This window comes from Hemicordylus capensis, chromosome 3 (assembly GCF_027244095.1).
Source record: "Hemicordylus capensis ecotype Gifberg chromosome 3, rHemCap1.1.pri, whole genome shotgun sequence".
NCBI lineage: Eukaryota > Metazoa > Chordata > Lepidosauria > Squamata > Cordylidae > Hemicordylus > Hemicordylus capensis.
The window spans coordinates 296,523,532-296,537,419 of record NC_069659.1 but is presented as its reverse complement, the minus strand read 5'-3'; the positions used below and the strand labels follow the sequence as shown (position 1 = coordinate 296,537,419).

Sequence of the window (13,888 nt, the reverse complement as noted above, 5' to 3'; positions counted from 1 at the left end):
TCAACGAAGGAGGTGTGGAGGACAAAGCAATAGCTTCAATAGCAGCTTGTTATTGAACTTTGCAGCTTGTCAACATCCTTCTTGAACTGACACATGGCAATCCAAGTGAGATCACAGAAACACAGACTGGGGCAGGACTAGCAGACCATCAAGCTTTGGGACCTTTCCAGAGGTGCATTCGTTTCTCACTTGCTTCACACCAGGCACATGTCTCATCTTGAAGTTGTACTTCTGTGGAGAAATCTCAGCCAAGCCATCAGACTCTCTAAGGACCAGGGAACCCAAGCTCGTCCCGGGGCTCCTCACAGTATGAATACACAGATCAGAGAGATGCAGTCAGCAGGAGATGCCTGCAGAAGCCTGATTCAGTTTCACCTCGTGTTATACCCTTTCTCTAACTGTGGATCTGTGGGTTGCCTGTAGGCTGTCCTTGAATCTTTGGAACACTCACTTTTTGCACCAAACCCAACATGGCATTTTCTCTGGATCAGCCTATGAGAATATAATACAAAGGATAAATATAGTTAGGGCAGCTTAATAGATCATGTAGAAAAGTCCTTAAGATGTTGTCCCCTTCATATAGTTGAGAGGGTGTGGCTAAGAGGGTCCTATAATCTGTGATAGTCCCAGAATTCCTTTCTCAGCTTAGCTTATCAGAAGGTTGATCCATAATCCTCCCAGACATGCTGCAAAGCACACCATTTAACCCACTCACATAGCAGATAGGATCTTAAGGAGCATGGCTGTGGCATTTATTCTGGGCATTGGTTAGACAGAAACAGCAGCACATGACTGATGTCAGCATGTGCTGGCAGAGGATGTGCCAAACCGAACCAGCAAGCCAGCAAAGAAGGAGAAGGCAGCTGGTATAAGTTGGTATACGCTTTACCAGACCCAAAGAGGCAGTTCCCCGCTGACATGAATCATTGGAGTAGGTATTCTTGCCGTCAGTAGAGCTATGCCAATTTACACCGAGTGAGAATCTGAGCAGCCATCCTTGAGTCAGCCATCCATGGCTTAGCTGGGAGGTCTTTTTTCTCCAGGCTGCATATTGAGGCCCATTTAAGTAAATCAGTGTGAGCTTAAACTGCCTAGCGCTAGCTGCCTAGATTGGGCATGAAGTGGCCTCTCCCACCTCTGGAGAAAAATCAGATTTTCTCATCTGTATTTTTATTGTTAGTTTATGCCACAAATGGCCTTCCCAGCAGCTGGGAAATGATGCAGTGCCTGCAGTTACTTCACTACCTCCCACAGCAGGTTCATAGCTCTGCTCTGGGGAAACGGTAGGACAAAACAACCTTCAAGCAAAGTTCTCCCTTTTCTGTTATTTAAATGGTGTTTCTATATGAAGACCAGATTTGTTTTGCCATCCATCACTGAAAAGCAACTGAAAACTAGAGCAACCAATTCCACCCAGAGTCAGTATCTTACTTTTGTCTGTGTTTCTCTTCCTCCCCGCATTAGTTTTAATTATGGCATGAATCATTTACATGGAAACAAGATTGCTGTTTTCTCACAGTTTGCATGCTCTGGCTGCTGCTTACTTCCCTCCTGGTGTCCTGACTCTCTCTCTTTCTGCTCTTTTGATGAGCAATCCTTGTTCATCAAATAGGTCACGATGATGTCACAAAACAGAGTTATTCCTTTTGTTATGCAATGTGAGAGCAGATTTATTATTTATGTATTTGTTTTAAAGATTTATATCCTGTGCTTTCACAAAAAGTCCCAGGGTGCCTTACAAACGTTAACATTAATAGGGCTGTGCATCATGTCAAATCCTACAGGCACATTGGGCCCAGTATCCTTATGTCAGGTGTTACTGGAATTAGTTTTGCAACAACAGGAGTGTGTTGCAACAGTAAGAACTATGACAAAAACCCCTCCTGTCATTACAGAGCTTTGTCAGAGTTCTGGCATGCCTGTTGGATCTCCACCCATGTGTAACAGGGATTCCCAGATGTTGTTGACTACAACTCCCATAATCCCCAAGCAAAAACCATTGCAGCTGGGGATTCTGGGAGTTGTAGTCAATAACATCTGAGAATCCCTGTTAGAGGCAATACTGATCCCCACCCACTCACTGCCCTCTCCTTGCCCTTCTCACTTACATAGGAGCTGAATGGGTTCAGAAGTCAGCAAGCACAATGTTGCTCGCCTTTCTCTGGGGCTTCCATTCTGGGGCACATTGACTTGTTCCAGTGCTTCGGGGGCAGGGAGAGAAGAGGGCATTCTGCCTGCTATCTCCTGCACCCACCTGAGTCCCATATAAGGGAGCTGGATGGGGAGAGGTCAGGGGAGTTCAACTAAATGTCAGAAAATTGACAGACTGACAGATTTCTGACATGATCCCACCAAACCTGGCTGTTGTTGTTGTTGTTGTTGTTTGGGGTGGGGGGAGGTTCATGGGAAATAGGGCACCAATTTCCTGGTTGGGTCAGACAGTTTTCAACCTGCACAGACCTAAACATTAACAACAAAACAACCATAGCCAACAGATCAATAGTTCATGTAAAAGGCGTACAGGCTCTTATAAATAAGGGAACCATGTTTTTCGTCTTCTCTTCATATTGAAGAGATGCTTGGCTGAAAAGATTTCTCTCATACACAAGATTTTTCAGGATAGTGAGATATTGTATCCTCCTATTGGACAGGTGGGGATATTGTCCCAGTCACCAGTCTCATGTGAGTGTAGGGCAACCAAATCCTCAATGTTGTTGCCAGTGTTTCCCAACACAGCAAGGTAAGCTGGCAGTTGGCTACTTGGAGGCTCCTCTATATTCACTGCTCACAACAGCTACTATGACATAATGGCTCCCTTACCCCTGCACTTCATACACATGCCCACAGTTCAGCTCTTTCACTTCTCCATTTAATCTTGATGTCTGGGTTGTATATTCAAGGACTTTCAAAGGAACATGAACCCTGAACTCATAAAACCAACCTTTTGCACTTGTATAATATTAGCACAGGGACACTGAAGCCGAATGAAATGGGATGCAACTGAAAGAGCTGATGGGAATTCATATTTATACCAGTAGAATGTCAGGACCAGTCAATACTCACACCATGGAACTGATGGGACTTTCTTTGAAGAGCAGGATCTTGTGGTTGCTCCCAGCATAAATGGAGACTGAATATGCATGAAGGACATGATTCCCCACAAAAAAGATGTAGGGGGTTTGAGGCGGCTCCAATAGCAGGAAACCATGCCCATTGTCAGGACCCCCATCCCTGCTCTGGACTCCCCACCCCATTACTCCTGAGATCTCAGAAGTGACAACAGGCCCAGGACTCAGATCCAGTGCCACAGTGCTTTGGCAGCTTGAGCTTCCCATCCTCCTGGGAGAAGGCAACAAGGCCCACATATGTTCCAGATTTGGACCCTGGGTACTTACAAGTCAAAGCTGAACCACTGGGCCCACTATAAAGACCACCAGTCCCTGGCTGGAGGTCCTCACAACCTTTTGGGTCCAGCTTTAACTCCTCCTCTGGTAGTCCCAGCCTTTGGACTGAGGCAGTGCTCCTGCCACTCCTGATGCCCTCCAACTCTCAGGTTATGGAAAAGACACAGAACATTAAACATATAGACTTCTGCTGTCACTATAACCAACATTATGACACCACAAGTGCATTTTAGCCTACTTTCCAGTAGGCTTATGAGATCACCCAGCATTCTGTATGTGTGTGTGTCCCCCATCAACTTCACAATGCTTGGACCAATATGAACCAAATCAGGTACAGCTATAGGGACACCTGAATGGCATAGTTTGTGATTACGTTACCCACCAAGATGGTAGATGTGTAAACGTTTGAGGCACAAGTGGGCTAACTTGTGGACTGTCTAACTGATTTGAACCAAATTTGGTGCAGCTGTAGTGAGTGACATCTAGGGACACCTCGGTGGTGCAGTTGTAATGATGTTGTCTACCCTGATCCATGGTGGTGTGTGTGTGAATGTTTGTGGTGCAAGATGGCTAACTGGCTAAATTTTGGACCGCCTAACCAATTTACCAAATTTGGTACAGTTGTAGTGAGTGATACACAGGGAAACGTCAACAGCATGGTTTATGATGATGTCATCTGCCCCAATTCAAGGTCGCAAACATGTGAATAGTGATGTGCATGAATCAATTTTTTCAATTCAAATTCGAATTCAATTTTGAAAATTCATTTTGAATTCAAACCTAATTTGAAAATTCATTTCAAATCAAATTTGAATTGATTTGAGCTTGTTTTGGTGCCTTTTTTAACCAATCAGGTGGCTTGAATGGTTTTTTAAAAGGTGCCCAAAAGCCCTCAAATCAAATGTCAAAAATTTGATTCAAATTCAAATCTAGTTTCCCTTTTAAGGGGTGATTCGATTTGAATTTGAATCACTCAAATCACCCAGATTCAAGTCGAATCTATTCAAATTCTAATCATTTGCACATCCCGACACGTGAACATTTGAGGTGAAATTAGGCTAACTTGTGAACTTCCTAACTAATTTGAACCAAATTTGCTACAGGTGTAAGGGCACATAGGGGGACAGCTCAAGGGTGTAGTTTGTAATGATGTCATCCACCCTGATTCAAGATGGCAGACACGTGAAGGTTTGAGGTGCAAGTGGGAACCAATATGGACCAAATTTGGTCCACTTGTAGGGACACCCAGGGACACCTCAAACACATAGTTTGTGATGATGTCATCCACCCCAATTCATGATGGTAGACACATGAACATTTGATGTGTGAGTGGCTTAACTTGTGAACTGTCTAACTGATCTAGACCAAATTTAGTCCAGTTGTAGGGATAGTAAAAGGAAAATAGGCAGATTAGTTCTTACAAGAACAACTTGTTACCCTTCCGTTTTTACTAGGTTCCTCCCCATGACTTTAGCAATAGGTATTACTCCTCATCCTGTAACCATAATGAGATGTACTCACACAGAGATGCATGTTTGCAGACACACCCAGAAACAGAAGGAGAACTCATATTAGCTGCCTCCTAACATTGGAAGTTTATCGTTTTAGACTGAGAACTCGAATACCTGTTGCTCCTCATCCGGTGTGCTCAGCAACTTGTGATGAGCTGTCATCTTTGTGCCAAGGGCAACTAAACTTCCTTGCCCTTCCCTTGCCATCTTTCTTAGGGGAAGGGGCCTGAAGCAAAGGAAGTTTGCGTGCTTCACAATACAAAACAGTCAAGGGTGAGGAAGTGTCACTCAGGATAAAACCCTGAAGACTGTTGTTTCTACTTTATATGCAAAGAGGTGCAGGGAAGCAGCTGTTGCTGTCAGCCTTTGACGTCTGCTTTTGGGCCTAGGAAGTGTAAGAGCACCTTCATATTCTCTGCAGGAAACATGCCATCCTTTCTAAAAGACTTGCATGTTCATTGGCATTCATGGGAATGAGAGTTTGTTAGTTCAGCTACTGTTTATGTTTTGAGCACCACAGCTGGAATAAATGTCATAATGCTAATTTTCTCACTACAAATACCTCATGCAGGAGAGAGAGATCTGTGCCTCCTGCATCAAGGTGTATGTGCAGAAACAAAGAGAGCATATTAACTAGAGCCATCAACAGAGGTCTGTTCTACTGAGCGTATCTATTCCATGAACCTAAGCCACTTTAATTGTCATGCCTTCCCCCCTGGAACTTTGCAACTTATAATTTGGAAAGGGGGCAAGAGCTCTCAAGCAGAAAATTCTTAGCACCATCACAAAGCCTGTGTGCCCTTGAGAAACTTCCTGAAAGGCAATATATACATACCCCAAATAAATAAAGCTGCAAATCTCAGGGTTCCTTGTGGGAAATAGTATAATTACGCTATTTTAAAAGCCAACCATATTCCACGCCTAAGCTTTGTTGTCTCATCCTAAATTTCCCTATCTCTGTAACAGGGACAATAATAAGCTTACAGTAATAAGGAGAGGAGAGCTGGTCTTGTGGTAGCAAACATGACTTGTCCTCATAGCTAAGTAGGGTCTGCCCTGGTTGCATCTGAATGGGAGACTTGATCTGTGAGCACTGCAAGATCTTCCCCTCAGGGGATGAAGCCGCTCTGGGAAGAGCAGAAGGTTTCAAGTTCCCTCCCTGGCTTCTCCAAGATAGGGCTAAGAGAGATTCCTGCCTGCAACCTTGGAGAAGCCGCTGCCAGTCTGTGAAGACAACACTGAGCTAGATAGACCAATGGTCTGACTCAGTACAGTATATGGCAGCTTCCTATGTTCCTATATTATCAGGGGCACCATGTAAGCTCCCCTTCTGAAGCTAGTTTTGGGGGATGCAGTTTTCATTGGGACTGCAGCATGGTCGGGAAGGATAAAATACCACCTTTTCTCATATCCTGGTCCTCCTCATGGTTGCCATGTTAAAAGTTAAACGTGTAGAGCCAAACTACATGTTTAATATAATGAGGCGAGTCTCATGATCAGTGAGATTTGCTGGAAGGGGGTTTGCAGGGATTGTGTGCTTAGCCCGTTCTCCCTGCAGACGATCAGAAGGCAGCCCTGGGCGGCTAGGTTGGCCGCCCACATGACTGCCAGCTCCATCGGTGAGGGCTACAGGGATTGGGATGCCCCGTGCATTCCTGGAGAGACCCCCAAGCCTGGGAGCTTGCAGCCTCCTGGTCGGGGGTCTACTCGTGTGTCGCTGTGCACCGCGGCAACACACAAGCAAAAAGATCAGGTTAACGGAGCACTCACTCCATTAAGCTCATCTTAGACGAAGGGTATTTTTGAGGGCTAGCTGCCAGGAGCCATGTGGCTCCCGTTGCAACACAAAACCGCACAAAAGCAGGCTAGGCTCCCTTAGCCTGCTTTTGGGCGATTGTGAGAATCACTGCAATGTGGAGTTTGACCCTCTGACTGGGCTCACATTGATAATGGAAACTATGTTTGAGTATATTAGGAAGCTACAACAGATATAGAATGTCACATGCCTATTAAGCAGACTCTGATGCAGAGAGAATGTTGGTACACTCAGCCACCCACTGTTAACATTTGTCTTTCCTTCTCCTTCAGGGTGGGAAGATCCCGGTGAGGTGGACAGCTCCAGAGGCCATCGCCTACCGCAAGTTCACTTCTGCAAGCGATGTATGGAGTTATGGCATTGTTATGTGGGAAGTGATGTCATTTGGGGAAAGACCCTATTGGGATATGTCCAACCAAGATGTGAGTGTTGTTAATCCTTCTTTAAGATGTCCTTGTGATTTTGTGGGGAGGGGAATGACTCCACCACCACAATAACACTTCCAGGTAGCATTGCTTAATGGTGCTCAAATGCTATCGCCACTCCGCTTCACGAAAATTCTCTACACAAAAACCTGCAAACAGTTGTGTAGCTTTAACTTTAAGATAAATTGTTCCTTCTGTATATAGAAAGTGGTTTGGTTTAGTAAGCAGAATATACTTGTACAATCCTCTGCCTTTCAGTAGTCACACCAGTAAATAAATTGAGGAGGGGGGCACCAAACAGGCAAAGTGCATTTATGGGTGGGTGAACTGTGTCCCACACATTAGATTTCAGAAACAGAAATGTGGGGGCAAGTGGGGAGCAAAGTACTTGTCTGGGGGTGCTTGCCCCCCCCTCTGCCCCCCTCTGGACCCGCCCTTGCTACCTTTCCCATGAGCACTTGTGCTTTTTCTGTGCCACAATATTATTTATACTTTTGTCTATTCTGAACCTACCACCAATCACTTCTAGACCTCGAGGTATTATGAGAGAAGAAAGAGTATCTTTCTCTGCACTATACATCATTTTATATAAATCTCTGTCATGTTAGCTGAGATTAAAGCAAGGAAGGGAATGACCCTTGGAAATCTTCCGCCTAATCAGTCAGCATTTTCTGTTTTAGAACATAAATAACTCATCCTCTCCATTTAGTTGCACAGAAAAGAATAGAAACATCCACTTACATACTAGGCTGTGTACCAGGATTTGGAATGAAGTATGTTTATCAGCAGTGTAAACAGCATGGCTGTACTTTGCATAAGTGCAGTACAGAAATCATGTCTCTCCTTAATATTTGTGGGGAGGCAGTGCAGGTTTCCTTCTAGCCTCAGGTTTGCAAGTGATAGTGAGGTGAAATTAGCATAAGCAGAAGGTAAGAATGGACTTTGATCAGGTGCATAATCATCAAATACTCTTCAGCATGTGACATTATCATGCTGTCTAGAAATAAAGGCTAGCTTATAGTGAAGGGATCTTGCCTTGTGTCTTAGTTAGGCCGAATTTGTGCTTCTGCCCCATGTCCAGTTTCAGGGCATCGGAACACAACCCCTTAAGGCTGTTGATGGAGGAGATTTGGGGTTTTGTTTGGTGGGGGGGGGTAATTACAGGCTAAGAGCTCATACTGGGGGAGAGGATTGAAAGAGTTATCTGAATAACAGCTGCTACCTGCTTTTTTCTGCTGCTGATTTTAATTCAGAAATGTTAGAATTGGCTCCAATCTCAAGCCATCCTGAGCTCTGCAGAAAGGCTTGGCCACGCTAGCTGGGAGGTGGAAAACCTGGCCTGCCTCTTCTTTTTTCGAACCTCTGTAGTAGGAAAGAGTTTCTAAGATGAAAGAAGCGGAGACGGGGAGAGGAATTGAGAAGACAAGCCAGTGCGGTGGTAATTGGACACTGGGAACCTGTCAGGCCTTTGAAAACATTCAGAGGTTTTACCAGACAGGCACAGAGACCTGATGAAGTCCTGCACTCCAGCATGATATGCAGAGATAATGAGAGTGGCGGCTGCTAACAGGGAAGAGACTCCTTTTGTTTTGAAGCATTAGAACTCAAATTAACCTCTGAATGCCCTGCTTCCTTCAGAGCCAGGAACATTTCCTTTGCTGCTTGTGCACAGGGCAGCCTGCTTCTTTTACTCTTGCGCTCATGTGCACAACTTTGTGGCTTGGGGAAAGGGCTCCACTTCTGAGAGTAATGAGGGTACTGTAATGACATGGGTGGAGGCTCAACAGGTCAGCTGCTTGAATTCAAGGCTGGGTTTGCAACATCCTAACTCTTCAACAGTTTAATCCATGCTTATGAGACAACAAAGATTCTTATGGAGGCCGTAGTAGTATAGTAGCATTCATATTAGTACTATGCTTTGCTAGAGGCAAGCTACAAGAGCACCTGTTGGCTGTGGAACCTGAAGTAAATGAGTAAGATTACTCAGATAAGCAATCTGTGTCCTCAGCAGCAAGGGCAGGCAAACCTCTCCTTCTCCACCTGCTGTATCACTAGTCAACCTGTGTGAAATTAAATCCTCAATGTGCAAGCCAGAAATCAGCAGGTTCATAAACCATGCCATATTTATTCACTCGTGGAAAATGTAAGAGACTCGCTGATATGTCCATGGTGAATGTATGTACGCACACACTTTTGACTAGGAAGCTTGCTCCATTGCTTCCTTCATTTGGCTGGATATTTAGCAAGGGCAGGTGCAGAGGAGGAGAAACAGATGCCCACCCAAAGTGCAGTATGTACATGCATCTGGTAAGAATATAAGAGTTCTTATTATTGGTCCTGATGAAAATTTTTATACAAACCCAGTGATGGTCCAAGGCATTTATCTTCTTTTTCTTTTTTAAAATAGACATTGCAGTGACCACTCTGAATTGCATTTCTCTATGTCTGTATTTCTCAAGCACACCAATACACTTTTCTTTCTGTAGGTAATTAATGCAATTGAGCAAGATTACCGGCTCCCTCCTCCCATGGACTGTCCAGCGGCCCTTCATCAGCTTATGTTAGATTGCTGGCAGAAAGACCGCAACACCCGGCCACGCTTTGCTGAAATAGTTAACACCCTTGATAAAATGATCCGCAATCCAGCAAGCCTCAAAACTGTGGCTACCATCACCGCTGTGTAAGTTTCCAGATGCCTTTACAGTGCTGTGACTCAGCTCCTGAAGGCACTGTTTGAGAACCGCAAGTAAGGTTGTTTGATTAATCTTCACGTCTTTACTTTTAACCAATTAATGAATCTATTAAATGATTAAAGAAAACATTTGCTTATTATCAGATCCTCACTATAGGTGCCTTGAGAAGGATATGTGGGAGCTAATTTACCATTTTAATTAACAAATGCTAGTAGTTGTTAGAAGGAATTGCCATCTTTAACGTTGTCTTTTTCATTCCCTATCACAGTAAGTAACAAACCAGAACATTACAATCCTCTAAATATAAACAAGGATGCTCTTAAAGTTATCTTAATGGTTGAGACTTTTCCTCCTCAATTAAAACTATTTATTTAACCAAAACTTTAGGAGAGCAATCTCCCGTTTAAAGGTTGTAACCCTGTTTTCGAGTTGTCCCTTATTTTTCTAAGCCAAGGGCAGAGAGTAATGAAGAGGCCTGAAACAATTGTGTGCTGCCTTGTTTTTAATCAGGGGTTTCTGATTCATAAACTGCTATTCCTGTTGCCTCCCCTAACAACCTCTTAGAGGGCAAGGGTGGCAGGAACAGCCCAAGCCAAGCCAAGACTCAGGCCCAGAATGTTCCCAGGTACAGTTGGTGCTTTCCCTGCAGTCCAGAGTGGTCCTGTCTATCATTCTCTAGTTGAGACGTGGGGGAAAGGGTAACAGTTATAATGCTGGGCTGTCACAGCTGTATAAATGGGAGGGCAGGGGTGGTTAAAGGAAAACCTGCTGGAGTTCAGCCAGCTACACGTGAGTTATTGAGAAGAGGCCAAAAGCAACAAAATAACCCAATTTTTGCTTGTTCATTTTTCTAATCATAGTTCACAGCAACTTCTTCTCTTCCTCAACTCTTTTCTTGTCTCGTGTTTTAGGCCTTCTCAGCCACTGTTAGACCGCTCCATCCCAGATTTCACTGCCTTTACCTCAGTAGAAGATTGGCTCAGTGCCATCAAAATGAACCAGTACAGAGACAGTTTTCTGACTGCTGGATTCACATCCCTTCAATTAGTTGCACAAATGACATCAGAGTAAGTCATTTGCTTTCTTCTTCTGACCACAGTCTCATCAAACTGATAGAGTGTTATTTGCTCCAGTGGTGGGAGAAAAGGGGATCAGACCTTTCTTTTAAGGCTTTGGGTAGCTGGGTGACTCTGGGACAAAGCAGAACTTCAGCACTGGGAATGTATAAGAAAGGGAGGTAGTTCATAATTTCCATATGCTTGGAATACAAAGTATCTCCACTTCAAAAGCCCTTTGCTAATATGCCTCTCTTGATGTCCCATTTACTCCCAGAATCCACTTGTGCCCTGTACCCACACTGTTTGATTCATTCACTCATAAATAATCTTCATCCAGCAACCTGTACTTCCCAGTATTCACCCACTTGTTACCATCTTCCCAGGAGCCCTTGTAGAGATTAAGATCCACTGAATCCATACATCACAGTATGTCTCCAGACCCTCCTTCATTCAGAGGCTCCAGCAGCTCCATAATCTCAGATGTAGAAGCCAAGCAATAACCATGTGATTGATCAGTAACATTATATATGGGGCATGCCTCTCTTTACGTTCCTGCTAAAAATAACCTCTCTTGCAGCAACATAATAATAATTTATCTTCTCAAGAGAACTGGGAACTTCAAGGAAAATAGCCTCCTAATCCTTTTGTACTCAAGTGTACATTTGTGGTGGATTTGGAGAAAATATTAATGTTCTATCATACACAAACATAGCCACACTCATTTCAGTCTTTTGTGAATGCAGATTGCTCATCTTGGGTTACCAGCCTGCAATTTCTGCTATCATAGTTTGGATTTGCCAGCTCAAAGGAAACATTTGGGACAAAGATTTCTGTGGCACAGGTCTGACCCTGCCTCTTTTATTTTTTTGCAGAGATCTTCTAAGAATAGGAGTGACCTTAGCTGGACACCAGAAGAAAATCCTGAACAGCGTGCAGTCTATGAGAGTGCAGATGAGCCAGTCACCAACTTCAATGGCATGACACTTCCTGTCTTCTTGCAGCAAAGGGGGAAAGCGGGGAGAACAGAAGAGGGTTGGACGTGGGAGGGAAGGGTATGCTGACAAGACAGTGAGACATTTGCAGAGGTTGGATTATTGTCTGAGAACTTTATAGTGCTGCAGATGAAGAGTACATGGAACTCATTTCTAAGTGGCAACTTCCGTTTCTTGTCAACAGAAGCACACTTACTGATGCCATGGGAAGCAGCATATAAATAAGTATAAATATGTACAAATCATATATTTAAAAACAGTGAAGACAAACCAATGTGTGTTGGGAGAAAACAAGAGACTTAAATCCCACCACCAGTGAGCAGTAGTCAAAGGCGGCCAGTGGGGAGGAGAAAGGTGCAACCCAGAGCAACCGTCTCCAGCAGTCATATTCCTTTTCTTCTCTTCTTTAGTTCTCCTCCCAGAGCCCTTCTCACACACCCATTTCCCTTTTTTTACTCATAACCCATGGGGAATTTTCTTCAACAGTCTCTACAACTACCTACTAGACCATCAAGACGTTGTACCATCAGTTACCAAAGGACTTCACTGACCACTGCATGGGGGATCCAGACCAATCCAGTTAATGTCTTCATATTGAAGAAGAGATGTACCTTCAATAGAAAACCTTGTTTTTTTCTTTTGCTTGCATTTTTTTGCAAAAAGGGAAAAAAATCCTCATGGAAAAAAAGAAAACGGTGTTCCCGCAAGTGTGTGCGTGTGCGTCTGTATGTTGTCAACTGTGGAGTCACTCACTGCTTGTCCATAGCAGAACAACAAGGAAGTGGGACTGACGGATGATAAATCCATCACCTCCAGGGAAATTGGGGATTAGTGGGGGACAGAAGTGATATGCTTTGCTTTCTGTCTAGATCAACTGTGCATGGAATGTGTAATGGGAAATGAAAAAAAGAAAGCAGTTGAATTCATTGTCCATAGGAGGAAAGAAGCAGAAGAGAGGAGTATGGAACAAGGGTTTCGGGATGCACAACCATAGAAGCAGCTGGACAGCAGAATGTTTAGCCCTCCAACATCCCAGTGACCAACAAAGGATGTTTCGGGGATCTTTCGTTTCATTGTGTGGACCTAAGGATGTTGATATTTATTGACTTTGGTTTTGTGGCATCACAGGTAGGTTCATGCATTGCTTCTGCCCATCCACCTGTCTCTTCCTTGTTGTCTCTTAGTATTATTTATTTAACAATTTGTCCTCCATTCTGCCCTTCTTTTTCTGTATTTCATTTTACTATTAACCGAGCTACCAGTGCCATTGCTGATTTCAGTTAGACAACTTTAATTAGCAGATGTACTTCTCTATTTACATCAGAGTGTGATAAGAAAAGATAGTAGTATCACCTCTTTATGGAGGAGGTAGAGAGTTTGTGTAGATGAATTGGCCCTCACTGAGGCTTTTACGTAGACTGTATTGTTATAACTGTATGTTTCCACTATCTTCGAACTAGCTGTCATACTGGCAGCATAAACAATGGGTGCAATGGCCCATTCTTTCAAAACAGAACTGGACATGCAGCTGGCTTCAGAATCCCAAAGAGACCTAACTGATAATCTAAGGCATAATCTGATCCTGATAATCTAATCCTGCCCTAAAACAGGATATCCTATATTTAATAGCATCTTTTTTAATCACAAAGGAAAACAAGTTCACTACCAATTCTAGTGGGTCCCATAGGAGAATAAGATACACATACCCTTGTCAGTTTCTTCTCTCTTAAGGGAGCACAGGAGCTCTTGTGCCCATCTTCCATGCCATTATTCCTGACCCTAATCCTTGAGAGTGGTGTGTGCACATGCATGCAGGTGTTTTGTGTGCACATGTGCCCATCATTACTGCACATTAAACACCAATGCAAACTGAAAAAATGTGTGCCAACGCAGCATCTATTAGAATGGGACCTCCTTTTGAGTGGACAGGGAAAAGCTTCCAAAAAGAACTTTTGAGAGCCCCGGATGCTTGGGCAGAACACGTAAGAA

General features: G+C 43.8%; 1 protein-coding gene across 7 annotated transcripts in view; it reads left to right on the top strand.

Moving 5' to 3' along the window:
- EPHB1 (EPH receptor B1) overlaps nucleotides 1–13,888 on the top strand; it is a 482,626-nt gene that overhangs the window by 430,359 nt on the left and 38,379 nt on the right. For all 7 annotated transcript variants that reach the window (XM_053307812.1, XM_053307810.1, XM_053307811.1 and 4 more), the window contains 4 exons: nucleotides 7,004–7,153; nucleotides 9,643–9,836; nucleotides 10,761–10,916; nucleotides 11,780–13,027. In XM_053307812.1, coding sequence (XP_053163787.1) covers nucleotides 7,004–7,153; nucleotides 9,643–9,836; nucleotides 10,761–10,916; nucleotides 11,780–11,888 — 609 coding nt within the window. In that variant the 3' untranslated portion in view covers nucleotides 11,889–13,027. The remainder of the gene's footprint in view (nucleotides 1–7,003; nucleotides 7,154–9,642; nucleotides 9,837–10,760; nucleotides 10,917–11,779; nucleotides 13,028–13,888) is intronic.